The following is a 21239-nucleotide window of genomic DNA, read 5'->3' as shown; positions in this document are numbered from 1 at the left end:
AAGTTCTTTAGACTAAAAACACATGGCTGTTCTTTGTGTGTGCCTGGACTAAATGCACATAACTTAGTCTCCCTACTGAATTCCTGGAAGTCAGCCGTGGATGTATTTTCATTGTCAGTCAGTAGCCCAGCCCAGTGATTTCCCAGGAGCATTTGGCACATTTCAGCTCACTACCATGGTAATACAGCACCTTAGATTGGTATGCCACTATGTGACTACAGCAATCCGGATATGAAGAGATTACAACTATTTACACAAGGATATCCTGCATCAGCAATGATGCAGAACAAAACGGAGCAAAGTCTATGAATGGGCAGCAGGTGCCATGTGAGAAACTGACAGATCTTTCTTTCAAAAGCAACTCTTCCAGAGTGCATTTTATGCTCACTGCAATTAACATTGTAATTAATTATGACTAAGGACCCAAGCGTGAAACAGGATGTTTGTTTCTTCTTTCCCTCCTGCTGTATATTCCTTTCCTAAAGTCAGAGAGCCAAAGTCAGAGATGACTCTAACCTGGAGTCATTTAGGCTCTGATTCTCAAAGGTATTTAGGTGAAATCAATAGGCGTTAGGCACTTAACTACCTTTGAAATTTTAGACCTTACACCTCCTTCAGCCTCTGTCAGCCCCAATCCCCAGCATACAGCTCACATCTTCAGGTTGCTGTAATGCACCCAGCACATTCTACTTGTGCTGACAGTCATCCCTAGTGCAGCTGCAGGGATGCCAGCCACTTGACATCTAGTTAATAAAAAAAAGTTATTCGTTTCATTGCACTGGATCTCCCCTTGCCAATTTTTGTGGCTTTATAAATCACATTTTCTGTTTTCAGGAAGTTTTGTATTTCCCCACTTTCTAGAAGAAGAACACACAAGTGAGATGAAATCGCCAATAGCAAAACAGCCCAGGTCATTATACACACAGTGGCTACCAATTCCAGGCACCTTTTTTGGCCGTTAGAAACCTAAATACCTTTGTGGCTCTAGACCTGAGCTCCTACAACTGCAGCAGAAATCAACAGAAGCTCTGGATGCCCAGAATGTCTGAAAAATCAGGCTCAGATTGAGTCAGGTTGAGTGCCCCAAAACTGAGGTCTTTTGTAAGTGCACCAAGCAAACAAAGTGAAAGAAGAGTAATTTTTAAGTGGAAAGTGTCTCTAACTGAGACAACTCAGTCATGAGAAGGCATTGGCTGATTAATGCAGATCAAGATTTGTGCATGCAAGTATGCCATGTAATACAGAACAAGGGATGAGGATTCCTTAACATGTCACAATATATAGGTAGAATGGGTCCTAAATCAAACAAACATTCTCCAGGTGGAGAAATAGTCTTTACAAAGCGATCGGCTAACAGCACTCTGCATTTTTAAGATGGGCTAGGGATGCAGCATAGACCTGCAAGGGGTCAATAACAGGGCTCGCCCTGGTCCATGACTGGGGCTTCTATGTCTATGGTAATATTGTAATAAATATGGTAATAAAAACATGAGAACAGCCGTACTGGGTCAGACCAAAGGTCCATCCTGCCCAGTATCCTGTCAGCTAACAGTGACCAGTGCCAGGTGCCCCAAAGCCAGCAGTGAGCCAGTCTTGTTAGTTTATCCCAGTGATTTATGGGAGGAAGGCCGGCCCAGTGGTTAAGGCACTAGGCTGAGAGTCAGGTTCAGTTCCCTATTCCACTACAGACTCCTTGTGTGAGCTGTACAATGGGGGTAACAGCACCGCCCTACCTCACAGGGGTGTACGTGGAAGATTGTGAGTTGCCTGGATAATCCAGTAGTGAGGGCCAGATAAATGGGCTCAGATCTTAGGATCACATTTCAACGGCAGACCAGAGCCCCATTAACTTCAGTACTGGCACACAGGACTCTGCCCATACAAATCTGACTGCAGGACCTATCTAGCTTTAGCACATATGCCTCCCATGTCTGTAGTGTCTGGGCACCTCCCACTCTTTCAGATATTTATCCACAGCTATCTGCCCATAAGGGTCCAAGGGGGGCACCTGGTGTTATGGCGCGCTGGGGAGGAGGGGGCCATGTCACAGGGGAGCCGCTCACAAGGTCCTGCAGCCGCAGCCCAAGTTAAACCAGGTGCTGTAGCAATCATGCAAACCAGACAGAAGAGAGGAGAGGGAAACCCCCGGCCAGGGGAGGGAACAGACTCGTTTACAGGGGGCTACGCTTTCCCTTGCTGCCTCCCTCCTGCAAATAAATCCGCACGGTTGGGATGGTTTTGTGGCTCCATCTTCCCTGCACGAGATGTTCTCTAGCCTCTCCTGCAGCGAGGCGCGGAAGGGAAACTTTACAGGGCTCCGGGATTCGGAACGCGTGACCATGGCAACAGAACGTTGTGCTGACCGTCTCCTTAGCAACGGGCGGGCGCTGCTCCCTGCCTTGCCCCTTTGCAGGCGCTGGGACGGCAGCCGGGGGCCCACGGCTCCCCATTCCCCGAGTCGAGGGTCCCTGCGGGGGGCTGGGCCACGATGGCTTTCGAACTGGAAGAATATCTGCGGGCAGCTTTCCGGGACAAGCTGCTGCTGCCGTGAGTAAGAGCCTTTGCCCCCTACTTGCAGGTAGCTGCTCGTGTGTGAAGGGGTCTCCGCTTGTATAGCCAGCCCCCTGTAGAGATATGAAGGCACTAGCAGATCTCTGCAAGAAGCATGGCAGGGGTAGGCCGCTCTTGGCGCAGTCCCTCGGGGGAGTAGTCTTCCTGCTGATACTAATAGCAGTGGGTGTCTTTATTTGGGTAGCTGGAGGGATGGCTAATTCTTCAGTTTTGTGCCAGCAAGAAAACACTTAACAGATGCTTCCTGGAGTGGGCAGCCTGTTCTAACCCTGCTTGTTGATCAGGGCTGGAATTCTGCCAGCACCACACAGGGTCCCAAGTAGAACTGTGCAGAGAACGCAGATTCTGTTTTGTGGAGGATTTCAATATTACAGCATTTGGTTTCATTCCAATTCAGAACAAAAACCCCAACAGCTTTGAAGTTCTCCATGAAAGTGAATGGAGCCCTGCCCCAGTGCCCCAAACCCTGGAAGCCCTGGAGACCTGGCCCCGTGGCAGGGGGCTGGGATATCTGGCTGCCCTGGAGATGCAGACCCTGCAAAGTCCTGAAATTCCACCTGACACAGTAGTCTGCATGGCTGGCTGCTCCAGAGTGGTGAAGCCTGGGCTTAGTTGGCAAGAACCCAGGCAGGTTTCTGCTGGAAGCCTGCCTGGGTGCTGTCGGTACTTTGGTGTAATTAGACTGGCTCTGCAAAACATTCCAACTTAGCCAAATCAGCAAATTCCACCCAGCTATTGAATTTTTCCAGCCAACTTTCATGATTTTGTCATGAGTCTCATGATAATTATTGTTTTCCCTAAAGCCCCAGCTCCTGGAGTCAAGTGGATATGTGATTATTTCAGCCTTCATTCTTAAAGAAAAAGTAAATTTCAAGCCCTTGTGGCTGTGGAGAAAGCTTCAAAATGTGACCCCAGTGCACCCTAAAGGCTCAAAAAGCAGAAGGCAAATAAAAAGATCCCCAAACCTATTATTTTTACATAATCTCATGATTTGAAAGCCAGTCTCATGATTTTTGGTGAGCCTGGCTCCTGCTTTTTAAACATTTGGGGTTGGCAATACAGGGGGTGCAAAGTTGAAGATGGAACCAGGGTCAGAGGAAGTGGAAATGGGGCACTGGAAGCACTCCACAGAAAAGCAAACACACAGCTTCATCAGGGTTTTCTAGGAGTGTTGCTTCCTGCTCCTGGGGACATGGTGAACATTTGATCTTGTACCAAACGAGCTGTTGTCTGCACTCAGGAATCAGAAGGCCTGGTTATAGAACAGGTTAGAAGCATGTGATGATCCCATCTGCTGCCTGCATATGCTTCCCTTGGCTGCACTGTGGTGTATTTTAAGCAATTCCCTAAGCCAGGCCCACGCTTCATATTTTACATCCACGTATGTCAAAGCAAGGAGGGTGAGTATCACGGCCTTGTTTTACAGCTCGGTAAACGAAGGCCCAGAGCAGTGGAGGGACTGACTTACCCCAGGACATGCAGCAGGTTAATGGCAGAATCTAGACTGGAACCGCTGTTGCCTAGCGCCCAGTCTGGTGTCCTGTCCACCCAATCACGCTGCCTCTCTTGGGTGCAACATTGCCAGCCTCACGCATTCAAAACACAGGAGTCAGGTGTTGTGATTTTTAAGCCAATTAACATTGGGCCCTTCCTATTTGCTTTCTGGTGTCTGAGCCTTTAGGACACACTTGCTTCACATTTTCAAGCTTTTCTCAGCAGCCATAAAGGCTAGGAAATTTAAAAAAAAAAATCTGGATTCTGAGGCAATCTCATGACTCCAGCAGCTGCGACTTTAAGAAATATACTAAAGACAGTGAGACTTGCAGCTACATTGCACCTGTTGGGAACACAGCTTAGTAAAGCCCAGGTCACTTTCATGAGACCAATACTGGAATACCGCATCCAGATCTGGTGTCCACGGTTTAAAAAGGATGTTGGAAAATAGGAGGGGTGCAGGAGAGCCACAAAAAAGATTTGTGGCCTGGAGAAAATGCCTTGCAGTGAGAGTTTTCAAGAGCTCAATTACAAAGAAGATTGGGGGTGACTTGATTAGTGTTTAAGGACCTTTGCAGGGAGAAAATCCTGAGTACTAAGGGCTCCTTAGTCTAGTTGAGAAAGGCTGAAGAGGAACCAATGGCTGGAAGCTGAAGTCAGACACATTTTTAGCAATGAGGGGGATTGTCCATTGGGAACTAGCTATGACGGGAAGTGGTGGAATCTCCATCTCAAGCTTGGAAGCCTTTTAGGAAGATTTGCTTTAGGCAGACAAGTTATTGGATCAGGGTGGGGGTAACTGGGCAAAATTCTCTGGCCTGTGTTACACAGGAAGTCAGACTAGATGATCTAGTGATCCCTCCTGGCAAGTGAATCTACACTGCCAGTCCAAACTACAGCATGGCAGACAGCTGTGTTGTAACAAGAGCCCCCAAACACATCTGAGTTTAGTAAAGGCGAATAGATATAGCTCAACCCCCAAACATTACGTAACCATATTCTTTGGGTAATACCCAGTTCTGATAAGTTTGGGGTTTTTTTCCCCCCTCCAGTTTGGCCACATTGGTCTAGCCAATCCAGTCTCCCTGAGTTGAGTCAGTTCTATAGGGACTCAGATGGGAGTGCATAGTCACCAGTTTTCTGTGCATGGGAAAAAGGGAAAACAAACAATTAGCTTTGCCTTCTAATCTGCTACCCAATCAGGGCATCATTTGTAAACATCACTTGCTGAGATTCTCATCTCAAGCACTGAGAGCAAGCTTTTAAAACAGAGGGACACCAGGAGTGACTTGTGATGTCTAAACTCTTGCTCACTGCAGCAGGAACCCTGGTTGGGTTCATGCCACTTTATAGCACATGTAGCTGCTCCCTCTGAAATTGGTGGCAGCAGGGTGACAAAACTCTCGTAAGCTCTGCCTGCCTGTGGAGCCACCCACATTATCTTGTGGGGAGCATTGTACTAGGAGTGTTCCTCTTTTGTGTGCACGTGTTCGTGCGCGGTTATGTGACAGCCACTATCTTGGCAAGTACATCAGAGATTGAAACAGGGACCTCCAGTGCTAACAGCATGAACTGCTACATCTTAGCTGGGGCAGTCACAGACTCATATCTCCTATGGATTGGACATAGGAAGGGACCTGTAACACACTCTTTGATTAGGTGTAAAGCCATTAGTAATCTTGACATTTAAATTGCCATTCGGTATCAGAGTTAACACCCAGATTGCAAGCAGTGGGATCAGTTTACATGCCTCAGATCTATTGTTTCAGGCTGCCTGCAGACTCAGACAGATGGCACAACGTTGGTTCACATTCTTTGCTGTCATAAATGCTAGAGACTTTTTTTTTTAAAGCAACACCATCAACTTAGTAATCACTCCTCTGTCTGACCTCCTCTGATATAAACAACACCTAAAAGGACTATAACTGTGTAAGCAGGGCTTGCCCTGCCAGAGCACCCTTCTGTGGCTGGCCACAGTGCAACAAGCAAGTCCTTCCTTGCTTTCCCCAACAATGCCCCAGCACCAACTGAGTTGCCCATCTTCTCCACCACAGACCAGACCAATGGTTACCTCTTTGCGCGGGAAAAGAACGTTGTCCCTCTCAGAGGCTAATCCAAACCTTGCAGTCTGGCATCATTTAGTAGTTTCAGCCTCCAGCAGATCCCTCAAAGTCAGACCATTCTACCCCTCCGAGCAGAATAAGTAAAAATGCAGCAGTTCTCCAGCCCCACTCATATTTCAGGGCCCCCACCTCTGGCAATTGTCTGTGCTGCTTAAAACTCTCCTGCAGCCCTCAAGTCCTTGCAAGAGGGCTCCTTGTATCCCTCCACTGCCCAGTCCCTTTGCCTGCAAGTCCTACCCCTGCCCATGGGAATCTCCTTCCAAAATCCAGGCTTGGTCTGCTCTGCCTGAGCTGGTTCTTCCCCTTTACCAAGGTGCCTCTGCAGGAGCCAGCTACTCAACAGGCTTTTCCTGCTCTCACCTGTTCGCACTCAACTACTGCTCCTTCTTGCTCCCCTCACTGAGCTGCTGCCTGGCTCTTTAGAGAGGCCAGTTGCTCTCACTCAAGGTTGCCAAGTGTCTGGTTTTCGACAGAACACCTGGACAAAAAGGGACCCTGGCAGCTCTGGTCAGCACGGCTAAAAGTGCAGGTACATAAGAACATAAGAACGGCCGTACCGGGTCAGACCAAAGGTCCATCTAGCCCAGTATCTGTCTACCGACAGTGGCCAATGCCAGGTGCCCCTGAGGGAGTGAACCTAACAGGCAATGATCAAGTGATCTCTCTCCTGCCATCCATCTCCATCCTCTGACGAACAGAGGCTAGGGACACCATTCTTACCCATCCTAGCTAATAGCCATTTATGGACTTAGCCACCATGAATTTATCCAGTCCCCTTTTAAACATTGTTATAGTCCTAGCCTTCACAACCTCCTCAGGTAAGGAGTTCCACAAGTTGACTGTACGCTGCGTGAAGAAGAACTTCCTTTTATTTGTTTTAAACCTGCTGCCTATTAATTTCATTTGGTGACCCCTAGTTCTTATATTATGGGAATAAGTAAATAACTTTTCCTTATCCACTTTCTCGACATCACTCATGATTTTATATACCTCTATCATATCCCCCCTTAGTCTCCTCTTTTCCAAGCTGAAAAGTCCTAGCCTCTTTAATCTTTCCTCGTATGGGACCCTCTCCAAACCCCTAATCATTTTAGTTGCCCTTTTCTGAACCTTTTCTAGTGCTAGAATATCTTTTTTGAGGTGAGGAGACCACATCTGTACACAGTATTCGAGATGTGGGCGTACCATGGATTTATATAAGGGCAATAATATATTCTCCGTCTTATTCTCTATCCCCTTTTTAATGATTCCTAACATCCTGTTTGCTTTTTTGACCGCCTCTGCACACTGCATGGACATCTTCAGAGAACTATCCACGATGACTCCAAGATCTTTTTCCTGACTCGTTGTAGCTAAATTAGCCCCCATCATGTTGTATGTATAGTTGGGGTTATTTTTTCCAATGTGCATTACTTTACATTTATCCACATTAAATTTCATTTGCCATTTTGTTGCCCAATCACTTAGTTTTGTGAGATCTTTTTGAAGTTCTTCACAATCTGCTTTGGTCTTAACTATCTTAAGCAGTTTAGTATCATCTGCAAACTTTGCCACCTCACTGTTTACCCCTTTCTCCAGATCATTTATGAATAAATTGAATAGGATTGGTCCTAGGACTGACCCCTGGGGAACACCACTAGTTACCCCTCTCCATTCTGAGAATTTACCATTAATTCCTACCCTTTGTTCCCTGTCCTTTAACCAGTTCTCAATCCATGAAAGGACCTTCCCTTTTATCCCATGACAGCTTAATTTACGTAAGAGCCTTTGGTGAGGGACCTTGTCAAAGTTTTTCTGGAAATCTAAGTACACTATGTCCACCGGATCCCCCTTGTCCACATGTTTGTTGACCTCTTCAAAGAACTCTAATAGATTAGTAAGACACGATTTCCCTTTACAGAAACCATGTTGACTATTGCTCAACAGTTTATGTTTTTCTATGTGTCTGACAATTTTATTCTTAACTATTGTTTCGACTAATTTGCCCGGTACCGACGTTAGACTTACCGGCCTGTAATTGCCGGGATCACCTCTAGAGCCCTTTTTAAATATTGGCGTTACATTAGCTAACTTCCAGTCATTGGGTACCGAAGCCGATTTAAAGGACAGGTTACAAACCTTAGTTAATAGTTCCGCATTAATAGGTAGCGGCACAGTGGGGCTAAGGCAGGCTCCCTGCCTGGCCTGGCTCCACGCAACTCCAGCGGCCGGCATGTCTGGCTCCTAGGCACAGGGGTGGCCAAGGGGCCCCTGTGTGCTACCTTTGCCCGAAGTGCCAGCTCTGCAGCTCACCTTGGCTGGGAACTACAGGCACAGGCAGTGCACAGAGCCCCCCAGCCCCTCTGCCTAAGAGACGGACGGGCTGGCCACTTCTGGGAGCCACCTGAGGTAAGTGCTGCCCGGCCAGAACCCGTGTCCTGAACTCCTCCTGCGCCCCAACCCCCTGCTCCAGGTCGAAACCTGCTCCTGCAACCCAACTCCCTGTCATAGCCCTGAGCCCCATCCCACACCCTGAACCCCTCATTTCTGGCCCCATCCTGGAGCCTGCACCCCCAGTCGAAGCCCTCACCCCCTCCCACACCCCAACCCCTTGTCCCTGCCTGGTGAAAGTGAGTGAAGGTGGGGAGAGCGAGTGACGGATGGAGCTGGGATGGAGTGAGTGGGGGTGGGCCTTGGAGAAGGGGAGGGGGAGGGGCAGGGGCAGGGCCTCAGGGCAGGGGCAGGACAGAGGTGTATTTATTTTTTTTAGAAAGTTGGCAACCCTGCACTCAGGCCCTTGCTGGAGGTGAGCTGGACCTGTTCCTTCTTAAAGGGCCAGTCACCCTGTGACAAATTGGAAGAGATTTGGGAAAAGAGCTCTCACCTTTTTTTGGTTTCAGTTTGTTGCTTTGGGCCCAGTCGAGCTTGCTGTTGCCCTGCACGTTTGTTACAGAGTCACTTTTCCCTGTCGTTTCTCTAACAGTAACATGAGGGAGAAAAAACTAGTTTAAAACAAACTGGAAACCTGTGATTGTAAATCACAGTCTCTGTTTGGGCACCAGGCAGGCTCTGGATTAGAAACCACTTTCAGCTCGTCCTCTGGGATAGATCGGGATGGAACTGGGGGAAGAACTAGTATTCCTGGCTCTGTGTCCCCCCAAGGCCAGCCCTGAAATTCGCTAGGTTGCCTGCTGAGTGTGCATCCCTTGACATGAAAGCGTTACATTTGGGGGCCACTGAGGAGAAGTGCTGGCTTGTGGAGCTGCCGTGGCCCAGCCCACGTCAGAGGGTCCAAGTAAACATGTGGCATTTGCAGTAAGAGCAAGAGTGGAGCCCTTCTATCTCAGTGGTTCCGTACCTTTTTTGGCACCCCGGGTGCCACTGATGGCAATGGAGGCTGAAGAGGAGTTAGCAGTGTTCCACCAGGGCCAGGTATGGGGCTGCCACTCTCCCATTTGTTCCTCCCCTGCAGGAAAATGCCTGAAAGAGAAGACGACTACCTGACCCCTGCCACCCGCCTGCTGGAGAAGAGGCGGGAGCTAGCAGAGGTGGAACAAGCCCTGTTGGCACAGAAAGAGGTAAACCCAGCTGCACAGGGCTGTGCCTGTTAACTTGAGGTTCATGATTCCTAAATGGTGGGGTCCCTGGATGGGCAAGGGGTGTTGCGGGGGCATCAGAGCCTCGAAGGAGGTTGAGAATGGAAAGTGAGTCCTTACTGTTTTCATGTCACTGGGGCTGCACTGTGGGGAGTGGCTGGTCACTTCCTGAGGACTCAAGGGCAGGAGGAGAGATGCACAATGCAATCAATGGAGAAAACTCCTGCTTTAAAGACACCCAACATCACTGGACTGGAGCTGGTTGGGAAAAATGCTTCCCCACGCCCCCCCCCCCCCAATGGAAAATTGCAGTTGTTCAGAGAAAATTCAAATAACCAAAAGATTTTGGCCCAAACCTGAAAAGTTTAGCAGCAAAAAATGGTGCTGCAGTTTGTAAAGCACTATGGGTTACTTTGGTGTACCGGTGTTGATTACAATAAATGTGATTTTGCCCAGCATTGATCGGCCTATTAATCTGATATGCCACAGTGTGACCAAGTATGTACGTAGCGAAAGGGAGAGAGAGAGAGAGAGAGAGAACAGTACACAATACTTTGGCGATGTAATAATAGTTACAGAAATAAAGAGCAGAGAACAATCAAACAGGACATTTAGAGAATTGTGTAATATAGAGAGAGATTTAATGTAATGGCTGAGCAGTGGCAGGGGAGAGGGACTAAGAGATGGGCAAGGGGAAAAAGCTTTCAGATGAGATTTTAAGAGTTGGCAAGTCAGTTAATGAGATGGCAGTAGCTGCAGAGGAGAAGGCCCCTGCACCAGCAGTGGCCATCACTGGATCCTCAGTATTAGATCAAGTGTGTCAGTAAATGTTTTGGATGGAACCTAGAATGTTGTTTAACAGGGATTTGTCCTGACTCATAAGGCCCCTCACTCTGTCCCCAGGCTCCCCACCCCTCGGACTCCCACACATGCTCTGTGCTGCAGGCCAGGTATTCCTGCATAGACCAAGGCGTGTATTTTGTTCTGTGACTATACAGCACCTAGCAGTGGGGTCCTGCTCCGCTAGGCATTACCACAATACAAATAATTGTTACTAACAATGGTCCAGATCCTCAAAAGTATTTAGGTGCCTAATTCCCATGGAAGCCCCCAGTCTAGCAGGCAATGCAGCTGGATATTCAGCTCCACTGTGACTGCTACGGCTGACCCCAAGGGACAGTGACAATGGCGGTGCACTGGTCTACCCATGCAGCACTGATAATGCTGGCCAATCCTTTGGACATGGAGCCACAGGGGATTAAGACAAAACCAGGACTAGATCCACCAGAATGCCAGGGAGGGCTTTGCACAGCATTTAGTCAGCACTCCGCTCCTTGGTTCTGTATAATTGCTGCCACCTGGGCTGATAGCAAGGCAGGAACCTGGGACCTTCGGTGCTAAAAGCATGATTCTCTGCTGCTTGTGCTGAAGGGCTAACTCCCTCCGTTGGTAGCACTAGTAGGCTTGTATCCTTATATGTGGATGAGCCATTAGAAGGAGACAGTAATGCCCACATTCTGGCAGCATGTTACCCTCACTCTAGAGAACGCTCAGCATTAGGCAGACCTGCTGCTCCAGCACTGCAGGGGATGCAGCCTTGAAGCCCTCTCTTCCCAGACGCTGAGCCCCCTCACCCAAGCCCAGGTGCTCTGAGGGTCCTTGCCCCCCTGCTGGTGAAGGCTCGGGAAGGATTGGGCTGGCCCCACCTCCTGACTGGCCTTGTCCTGGCCTCCTGTAGGAGTTCCAGATGAAGATGGAGAGCCTGCAGCAGCGCCAGAAGGAACTGCAGCACAAGGAAGGGCAGCTCAAGGAGGCTATCTTCAAATTTGACAAGTTCCTAAAGGTACAAGTCCCACATGAAGATCCCGGGGCTGGGAGGAAAGCCTGCTGGCTGGGCTGGAGATGGACTGTACCCGGAAGGTATTGCTCTTGCCAAACTAAACTGCAGAGCAGGCGTGTGTCAAATCCATTTCCGCTGGATCACAGAATCAATCATAGGACTGGAGGGGACCTCGAGAGGTCGTCTAGTCCAGTCCCCTGCACTCATGGCAGGACTAAGTATTATTTATTATTATTTATTATTTTTTCAATCTTCCCTCATAGATCATGTTTTCTAGACCTTTAATCATTTTTGTTACTCTTCTCTGGACTTTCTCCAATTTGTCCACATCTTTCAGGAAATGTGGTGCCCAGAACTGAATGCAATACTTCAGTTGAAACCAAAATCAGTGCAGAGTAGAGCGGGCAAATTACTTCTCGTGTCTTGCTTACAACACTCCTGCTAATACATCCCAGAATGTTTGTTTGTTTTTTGTTTTTTTTCCCAACAGTGTTACACTGTTGACTCATATTTAGCTTGTGGGTCTCTATAACCCTCAGATCCCTTTCCCAGTGCTCCTTCCTAGGCAGTCAGTTCCCATTTTGTGTGTGTGTGCCACTGATTGTTTCTTCCTAAGTGGAGTACTTTGCATTTGACCGTATTCACTTTCATCCTATTTTCTTCAGACCATTTCTCCAGTTTGTCCAGGTCATTTTGAATTTTAATCCTATCCTCCAAAGCATTTGCAAATCCTCCCACCTTGGTATCATCTGCAAACTTTATAAGTGTACTCTCTGCCATTATCTAAATCATTGATGAAGATATTGAACAGAACTAGACCCAAAACTGATCCATTGTGGGACTCCACTTATTATGCACTTCCAGCATGACTGTGAACCACTGATAACTACTCCCTGGGAACAATTTTCCACCAGTTATGCACCCACCTTATAGGAGCTCCATCTAGGTTGTATTTCCCTAGTTTGTTTGTTTATAAGAAGATCATGTGAGACAGTATCAAAAGCCTCATTTAAAATCAAGCTATGCCACGTCTACTGCTTCCCCCCATCCACAGAGCTTGTTACCCTGTCAAAGAAAGTTATTTGTTCTTGATAAATCCATGCTGACTGTTACTTATCACCTTAGTATCTTCTAGGTGTTTGCAGATTGATTGCTTAATTATTTGCTCCATTATCTTTCCAGGTACTGAAGTTAAACTGCCTGGACTGTAATTCCCCGGGTTGTCCTTATTCCCCTTTTTATAGATGGGCACTAGATTTGCCCTTTCCAGTTGTCTGGAATCTCTCCCATCTGCCATGACTTTTAGCGGAGACATTAGTGATTATCTTCAGTCTCCTCAGTCAGCTCCTTGAGTGTTCACCAGGGCCTGATGAATTCCATCCTAGAAGACATCTAACTTGTCTCAGTAATTTTTAACTTGGTCTTTCCCTATTTTAGCCTCTGATCCTACCTTGTTTTCATTGGCATTCACGATGTCAGATGTTCAATTGCTATGAACCTGTTTGGTGAAAACAAAGTCATTTAGCCCGTCTGCCATTTCCCCATTTCCCTCATCATCCAAATTCCTCAGCACATCCAGGCACCACTAATGACCTCAGCCACAGAGTTTTGCAGCTACAGGGATCCAGTTTGGGCTCTGCTCTCAGCCACATGCTTTGGTTCCAGACTCTAGGTGCATTTGGATCCAGGGTTCTGGTTCTGCCCATTTCTGATTCCCTAACATACACAAACAGTGCAGCTTATCAGTGGGGATTGAATCAGGGATCTAAAGCAGAAGCTCCAACAGCTTGAGCTAAAGGAGCAGCTTCTCCAGCAAGGTGTCAGTAGAAGGTTGTTGCCCTGCTAACACAGAACTCTCTGGTGTGGCAGCAGTGCTACACAACAAGCATGCAGCTCAGCATGGTGGGAAGGTTGCCCTTTGACGTTACCTGGTTCCCTGTGTTGTGGGTGGCAGGACAATGACTCCAAGCGGAGCCGGGCGCTGCACAAGGTGAGTGAACAGCGGGAGCAGGTGGTGCAGAAGGTCGTGGAGGCCATGCGGTTACGCCAGGAGATTGCCCGGCTGCTCGTGGAGAGGAACAGGCTGCAGCGGCGCCTGGAAGCCCATGCCATCTTCCGGAGCTACCTCCAGGGGGTGTTGGAGAAGACTGAGCAGGTGAGGGGGGACTCTGCAGGGAGCTGCTGGGGGTGGGAGGGTCAGGAGCAGGGGGCACCACCTCTCTCTAGATGTCCCCATGCCAACTTCCCCACTCCCCATTTTCTACCTGATCCCCTCCCCAGCTCTGCACTGCCCCCTTCCCAGTTACTGACCTTCCCTGTGCTGAAAAGCACCCTGACACCCCTGCAAGTGCTCAGACCCTCCCCAACTGCCAGTCCCCAGACAAGTGCTGGCATTTCCCCTCCCCCAATGCCCTGGCCCACTGCTGTGACCGAGCCACCCTGACCTCCAGTGCCAGTAACAAGTGACCTGAGTCCTGCTTCTAGGCCACAGCATCTGACAGCCCCAACCTCGCCTCAGCTGCAGTACCCCTCACCCCACTTCCCTGTGTCCCCTCACGGCCGCAGCCCCCTGCCACGCGCCACCCTGTGTCCCCTCACGGCCGCAGCCCCCTGCCACGCGCCACCCCGCACCCCCTCACGGCCGCAGCCCCCTGCCACGCGCCACCCCGCACCCCCTCACGGCCGCAGCACCCTGCCACGCGCCACCCCGCACCCCCTCACGGCCGCAGCACCCTGCCACGCGCCACCCGCACCCCTCACGGCCGCAGCACCCTGCCACGCGCCACCCGCACCCCTCACGGCCGCAGCACCCTGCCACGCGCCACCCCGCACCCCTCACGGCCGCAGCACCCTGCCACGCGCCACCCCGCACCCCTCACGGCGCAGCACCTGCCACGCGCCACCGCACCCCTCACGGCCGCAGCACCCTGCCACGCGCCACCCCGCACCCCCTCACGGCCCCAGCACCCCATGCCCCCACAACTGCCCCACATCTCCTCACAGCTACAGCACCCGTCACCCACAACTGCCCCCTCACATCCATGGCACCATCCCTACCACAACTCACCGCACCCCGTCATGGCCACAGAACACTGTCACCCACAACTGCCCCTCATGGCTGCAGCACCCCCCCACACACAACTGCCCCACACTCCCTCACAGCTATGGCACCCCCACCCCACACACACACGCACACAACTCCCCCATGCTCCCTCACGGCTGTGGCACACCCCCCCCACACAACTGCCCCGTGTCCCCTCATGGCTGTGGCACCCATCCCCCACAACTGCCCTGTGCCTCATCAAGGCCACAGCACTTTCCCCCACAACTGCCCCAAGCCCCTTCACGGCCACAGCAGCCGTCACCCACAGGTGTGTCTCACGGCTGCAGCACCCCTCCCCCTCCCAACTATCCCATGCCCCCTCATGGCCGCAGCACCCTTCCCCCACATCTGCCCTGTGCCCCCTCACAGCTACAGCACCTCCCCCCACAACTGTCCTGTGCCCCCTCGGCCCCAGCACCCCCCCACAGCACTGCCCCGCCACTCCTCAGAGCTGCAGCACCTGTCACCACAACTGCCCTGGTCCTCTCAACCAGAGCAGCCTCCCCACCCCCGCCAAGTGCTCTGATCCCTCCCCAGCTGATGTCCTTGGGGAGGTTTGCAGCCTGAAACTGGTGGTGCTGAAACAAGTTAACCCTGCCCCCCACATCCTGCCCCTTTGTGGGTCAGGAGGTGGCCTCCCCTGGGAGAAGAGGTGCTGGAACACGCCAGGCTCTGCCCGCAGCGCCAGCCGCTCTAGGAAAGCCACTAGGTCCCTCAGGCTCGACCCAGCCACTCAGCAACCTCGTCTGTGGGGCAGGGGCGGCTGGTTCTGGCTCAGATCCCAGTGACCCGCGGTGACTTGGACGCTCCACCCAAACCTGCTAGAACAAGGTGCACAGGGGATGCTGGTGCACAGAGGTCTTGGGGCAGGGGTTGGGGCGGGGGGCAGGCAGGGAACAAAGCATCACAGGGTGGGGGAGCTCCCTGACCGGATGCAGAGATGCACTCAGCGTAACAACGGGACAGCCCCGCTCATTCAAATCCAGCATAACCTCTCATATGCCACCTGTGAAAGGGACTCCGTTCCCAGGCTGCAGGCCTGCCCCTCTGTCCCGAATGAGCACCCCTAACCCTCTGCCTCCCCCGTTGTCCCTTCCTCCCCCGGCCCGTCCCCTCCCCGGCAGTTCCAGGAAATCCAGGCGCTGATTGACCGCTTTAAGACACTGACTGCCACCAACGTGGCGCTGGTGCAGCAGGACCTGGGGAGCCGGGAGGCCATGGCGGAGAAGCAGGCCCAGCTCCAGCAGTACCTGGAGCAGAGCAACAACGAGATCATGCAGCTCAACAACCAGCTGGCCGTGCTGCAGGCCCAGCAGGAGCAGGCCCGGGCCAAGGTGCACCAGTGGGTAAGTGGGGAGAGCATGCCAGGGGCAGAGGGGTGGGGGACTGTTGGGAGGCTCCACTGGCCCTATGAAACTGGGGCCCGGGGCAGTTTCCTAGGGGCTCCTTCGGCCTTGTGGGGCAGGGATGTGTGGCCAAGTCCCGGGGCGCTCTCAGCCTCCGTCAGTGGCCCCAGTGACTCTCCCACACCACGTCCATGATGGGCCCTGCTGCCTGACCTACCCTGAGCTGGAGGAGGTACTGGCCACACCCCCACGCTGCCGTCCCTCCCCAGCTGGGCCCTTGCTCGCTGCCAGCACGGCGGGGCTGGCAGTCCGCCCAGAATGGCTCCTGCCCTCCCCCTCGCTTTCCCTAAAGAGAACGTGTGTGACTCCGGGGAGTGGGGGGGAGTGGGCTGGGCCTGGCTCCTGCTGGGATGGTGCCAGCCTCGCCCATGCAGCATGCTGGTGCCTCCAGCGAGCAGGGGGCTGGTGATGCAGCCCCTGCGAGCAGGGTGCTGAGGGAGGGAGGGAGGGGGGTGCAGCAGGTGCAGAGCAAACACTGCAGGGGTAGGATCAGACCGACTTGGCGTGTCTATAACACACTAGCGCTTCTGCTAGGCCCAGGCACGAGCCTGCAGGGTGCATCATCCACCAACCCCCTCCCCCCTTCAGAAGCCTTGGTGCGGGGGATGGGGCCCAGTGCACATCAGGCTCTGTCATGCCAGCTTCTAGCATCAAGAGCATCTTCTGGGCAGGCTCTGTCTGGACCCTCCACCCCCCCGAGGGACCTGTGAGCTGAAGTGGCTCCCTGTTGTCCACTGGACTGGGTGTGGGGGTGGGTCTCCATTACTCACCAGGCACAACTCTGGGGGCTGCACTAGAATGAGGTCACCCCAGGTATTAGCACTTGTGCCCCTCTGGGAGGATTTGAACTCAGGACTGCCCGAGTGCAGAGTAGGGACACGTGCGTGCCCCCCAGCTGGAGGCTGCTCTGTCTCACAGCTGGTGCCATGGGGCTGCTGCAGGGTGCCATGCCCACAGGACGGGAAGTGCAAGTGGACAGCTGGGCTCAGTCAGGTAGGAGCCAGGCTGCTGGGGTTCTGCTCTCAACTCTGCTGCCGGTGTGCGGCCTGGTCCTGGTCCTGAGCAAGCCGCCCCCTTCCACCCTATACAAAGTGGGGATAATCCATCCCTACTTCCCAGGGCCGGGCCGAGGCCTGGTTCACATGCGGGGATGCTGCCAAGGGGGAATGAAGACAGCGCCCCATGGTCAGAAGGCACAAACAGGAACTCGAGGCAGCATTGCAGGGGATGGAGCAACTGATCCAAGAATCTGCTGTGGGAGGGAGGAAGGGGCACCTATTGCTGGGCCGTAACCTAGTCCTGGTGCATGGAGAGTGCTGGCTGGGTATCACTGCTCTAGCGAGGGTGCTGAGAGCCCTCCAGGACTGGCCTCCTCCAGTGCTATAGGGCAGATGCGCTGCTTGGCTGGGGCAGGCCATTTGGGGAATGCGGAGTGGGATGCAGTGCATGTGACAAGACATCCCATAACCCTCTGCTCCAATCTCAATGCAGGAGTCCAAGTGGACTGAGATCCAGAACACAGCCGCCAAGAAGACCCTGCAACTGGGGCAGATCAAGATGGCTGCCCTCAACCTCTTCCAGCTGGTGACAAAGCAAATGAAGCTGCAGGTGGACGTCCCCCTGGAGGACACGGAAACCCAGCTCGACATGGTCAGAGATGCAGCCACCCGCTCTTCTTCGCGGCATTTGGCTTTCCCCAGCCCTACGCTCTGAGAAGCTCGCTGTGGAGGCTAGAACGCAGCCTACAGCCAATGCTTCTGCACCATCCTGTACAGCGCCTCCCACTGGAAGAGATTGGGACTGGAGCAGCCAATACTCCTGTCCTGCTCCCTGCAGTGCCCCTCCTGGGACAGGACAGGCCTAGTAGTTGAGAGCCCCTCTGTACCCAAGGCTACTACAGGGAGTGGGCCATACTATTTGCTACAGCCGCCCCTGCTGGGATTTCTCCTTTTAACGCTCACTGCGTTTTCAGGACATCGCTGGCTGGATCCAGGTAAAGTTCCTTTTTAAAGCAGCCGTGCTCTGTCTCCATCAGGTTCAGCTCTGCATGCTCGACCTGGCTGACATCCTTGCTGACCTCCGCAAAGGGGAGCCTGCACCTGCCATACAGCCCTCACCCGCTGCTGCCAGCTAAGCCACTCAGCATCCTCCCAGCTGCACCACCTCCACTGTGAGTTTGCTGCTGAGGCTGGCTTTGGGCAGCCCTGATTTCCACCCTCTTCCCCCACCTGCCTGAATGTAGCTTGCACCCTGTGTTACGAGATCAGGCCTGTGGCTTACTGCTGCTTTCCAGGGGGCTAAGCCTCATTATATCCTCCAAATCACCTACAGCTCCTGCCCCATAGGAGTTTACCTTGCGTTGGCTCAAAGCACCAGCCCAGCAGCCTGAGCTAGGCAGGAATGAAGGCAGCATTTCCCCACCTACACACCTCAATTTATGCAAAGATCAGAGACACACTTGCCAATCTGTGCAGAGACCAACAAAGTCAGTGTTAGATGGGCCAATGGGTGGAGGGCAGGCACTGGGGAGCTTCCCCCCAGTACATGTCCTACAAATTACCCACTAAACTTGTGACCCTGCTTTTTACTGCGGGTCACACTCACAGCTGCTCTTTCCAGCCGGACACTGCTGGCAGGGAGATGCTGGGGGGTGTAATGCCTGAAATTAACAAACCCACCCACTGACCGTAGCTGCTGGGGGCGCAGGAACTATGGGCAGGGGCTGACTGGGCCATGGCTCCTGAATGCCCCGTGTTTGAGGGAACCGGCTGGGGTCGATCCTGCTCAACCATGGCTGGGAGCTGCTAGCTCCTCCCATGTTTCCAGTGGCCTGGAAGGGCCCTGGGTCACGGAGTCCAGGCCCTGCTAGTGCAGCAGCCCCCTCATATCAGCCCATTCACAAACCTCCAGAGCTCCAGCTTCAACCCAGTTTGGTTGTTTGGGCCCCTGCTCCTATTGGGGGGGAGGGGGAGGGTGCTGGTCCAGAACCTCCCTCCTCTGATGGTTAGAAACCATCTTCTCCTTCCAGCCTCAGTGCACCCCATACCCTGCACTGAGCCCGGGCTGCAGCTGTGTTGGCAGCACCAGTCAGGGGAGCTGTGACTGATCCCACTGGCCTGCAGTCCCAGGCTGAGTACCACCCTGGTGCTAGTGAAACGGTGGGAGGTTCCACTGTGGACACAGCCTGCATTCGAAAAACAACTCAGCCGTGACTGTGAGCCCATGTGATGGCCACCATCCCCGTAACTGAACTGGAACCCTCCGGAGCTGACCACAGCTGGGGCTCCACCTTGAGCCCCCAAAGGGCCCAAGCTGGAGCTGTAGGACGCGTATTGGCTTTGCCCCAGGCACACAGACCTATGATACAGCCTGAGCCCTGGGTCAGACCCTGCTCTACACCTCAGGTGGCTCCTGCCCGTGGAGCAAGAACCGGGTTTGTATACCTGGTGCTACAGGCTGGGTCTTTGATCCTAGCCCTGTGCACACTGGCAAAAAGAAACCATGCTGGAATGTGACCCTAGCCCAGCAGTGTTTATGCCTCGGTGCTTGTGGGGTAGAAAGGGCCGAAGCCAGGAGGGCTCACATGGCAAGTGGAAGGCAGAGCTAGCTGCAGCTTCCCCTGCACTACAGCATCCATTTGTCGTCTCTGTTCCAGCTCCATGGCAGCTGGACCAGGGCCTTGTGCCAACCACCACCAGACCTTTGTGAGAGCAGCTTCCTCTCCTGCTGCCCCATGGAATCACCACACCTGCAGCCTTTGCCACGTGCTGTGGCCACGTCTACAGACAGGACCCCACCTCAGCCAAATGGTCAGCCTCAGCGTCAGGACTTCGCTGCCATGGGGAAGGCGCAAGAAGTGCATGGGACAGAAGTCGCAGTGATCTTCAGGTATTTCCAGCCATCAAGTCTGCCTACTGATGCACCATTAACCGCGAGGGCTGGAGTCTTCCAACCTTCTTCTGGAACACCAGGCCCAATGTAGAATGCACAGCCCCTCTGGGGAAATACTTTGCTCCATCCTTGAGCAACGCAGGGATTAAAGCAGCAAGGGCCTGACCCAGTTTAAAACACATCGCCTCCTTGATTTAGTTTAAACAAGGTTCCAAAATCCAAACCGACTGTGTTCACAACAGCTGGGCCCAAGCTAGCCTGGGTCAGTTTCTCCAGCCCACGTCCCCTTAGGCGGTTGTCTGCGTTGCACGCACAGCAAGGAGGTTGAAAGACAACAGGAAAAAATGTTTATTGGAGTAAAAAAAGTGGGGGCCATTATTTACATTAACTTTTGATACAAAACTTAGTTTGATTTCGGCTGGGAAAAAAAAAAGGCCCCTTTTTAAAAGCAAGTCAAACTCTGCTCAATTTCCCTACTTTGCATACTGCCATGCAGCCCTGAGCAGGAGAGAACAGCTGAGGGGACCCAGGAAGCATGTAAAGTCTCAAGCAAGTGATGTTTTTGCACTGCAGGTGGCTGGCTCAGGGACTCCACATGCTGCCTCTTGCCACCTGCACTGTTACAGGTGACACTGGATGGCAGAAGTATCTCTAACTGTCCCAGTTTGTACTGGCCATGGTGTGGCTGCCCATTGCACCTTCATTCAGTTTCCTTTGGGGACATCCCTTCATCTTTTTATGTGCCAAGAGTGGAGGACCTCACACAGCTGCTATTATCAGAGAAGAAAAACACCCCCATGCTCCTCTGTAGAAAGCATGTGTGCAGGTTCTCACCAGCAGTTTTGGGGGACCTTTATTAAAAGGGGGATTCTCTGATCATCTCTTGCTCTAGCATTGGCTTCTCTGTGTGGGAGCGCCGCCTCCCACACAACTGACATAGCTGGGAGGGGATGGTGTGTCACAGGCAAGAGGGAGCTTGGAGGACACTTACTGCTCCCTCCAATGGTCACGTACCTGAAGAGGCAGGGGAGGACCCAGCTGGGTAAGGAGCTAAGCCCTGAGACTAAGGATCTGTCTGGCCAGAGGAAGAGAAATAGAATGACCAGGTGAATAGAGCTGGACAGGAATGATTAGACAGTGCACAGGCTTGGGACTCTGACTGGGCTTTAGTCCTGGCTCTGCCACTGGCCTGCTGGGTGACTTTGGGCACGTCACCCCTGTGCCTCAGTTTCCCCA

At 52.5% G+C, this 21239-nt stretch overlaps 1 protein-coding gene and 1 long non-coding RNA gene across 3 annotated transcripts; one reads left to right on the top strand and one right to left on the bottom strand.

The window, feature by feature from the left end:
• Nucleotides 1-2100: 2100 nt before the first annotated feature.
• CFAP73 (cilia and flagella associated protein 73) lies at nucleotides 2101-20256 on the top strand. Of its 2 annotated transcripts, XM_039505223.1 has the most exons (8): nucleotides 2102-2547; nucleotides 9640-9745; nucleotides 11502-11606; nucleotides 13558-13758; nucleotides 15831-16052; nucleotides 17604-17762; nucleotides 18148-18282; nucleotides 19768-20256. In XM_039505223.1, the coding sequence occupies exons 1-7, from the start codon at nucleotides 2489-2491 to the stop codon at nucleotides 18244-18246; spliced, it is 951 nt and encodes a 316-aa protein (XP_039361157.1). In that variant the 5' UTR covers nucleotides 2102-2488; the 3' UTR covers nucleotides 18247-18282; nucleotides 19768-20256. The 2 variants fall into 2 exon arrangements, with proteins under 2 accessions (XP_039361158.1, XP_039361157.1); XM_039505224.1 differs by lacking the exon at nucleotides 11502-11606 and having other exon boundaries at nucleotides 2101-2547.
• LOC120386199 lies at nucleotides 9531-13566 on the bottom strand. The gene is made up of 3 exons (XR_005589584.1): nucleotides 13532-13566; nucleotides 13054-13101; nucleotides 9531-9647 (listed from the first exon to the last, which is right to left on the bottom strand). It is a non-coding gene; the product is annotated as an uncharacterized LOC120386199 (long non-coding RNA).
• Nucleotides 20257-21239: the final 983 nt, after the last annotated feature.

The sequence above is a fragment of the Mauremys reevesii genome, linkage group 18, assembly GCF_016161935.1.
Source record: "Mauremys reevesii isolate NIE-2019 linkage group 18, ASM1616193v1, whole genome shotgun sequence".
Lineage (NCBI taxonomy): Eukaryota > Metazoa > Chordata > Testudines > Geoemydidae > Mauremys > Mauremys reevesii.
Note: the sequence above shows the minus strand (reverse complement) of the source record. Positions and strands in the feature narration are given on the sequence as shown.

What these genes read in the sequence shown, in the direction of transcription:
- CFAP73 (XM_039505223.1), top strand. Translation starts at nt 2,489, where the DNA reads ATGGCTTTCGAACTGGAAGAATATCTGCGGGCAGCTTTCCGGGACAAG. An exon ending in CGGGACAAGCTGCTGCTGCC is followed by an intron (nt 2,548 to 9,639) that starts GTGAGTAAGAGC and finishes CCTCCCCTGCAG; the next exon opens with GAAAATGCCTGAAAGAGAAG. An exon ending in TGTTGGAGAAGACTGAGCAG is followed by an intron (nt 13,759 to 15,830) that starts GTGAGGGGGGAC and finishes CCTCCCCGGCAG; the next exon opens with TTCCAGGAAATCCAGGCGCT.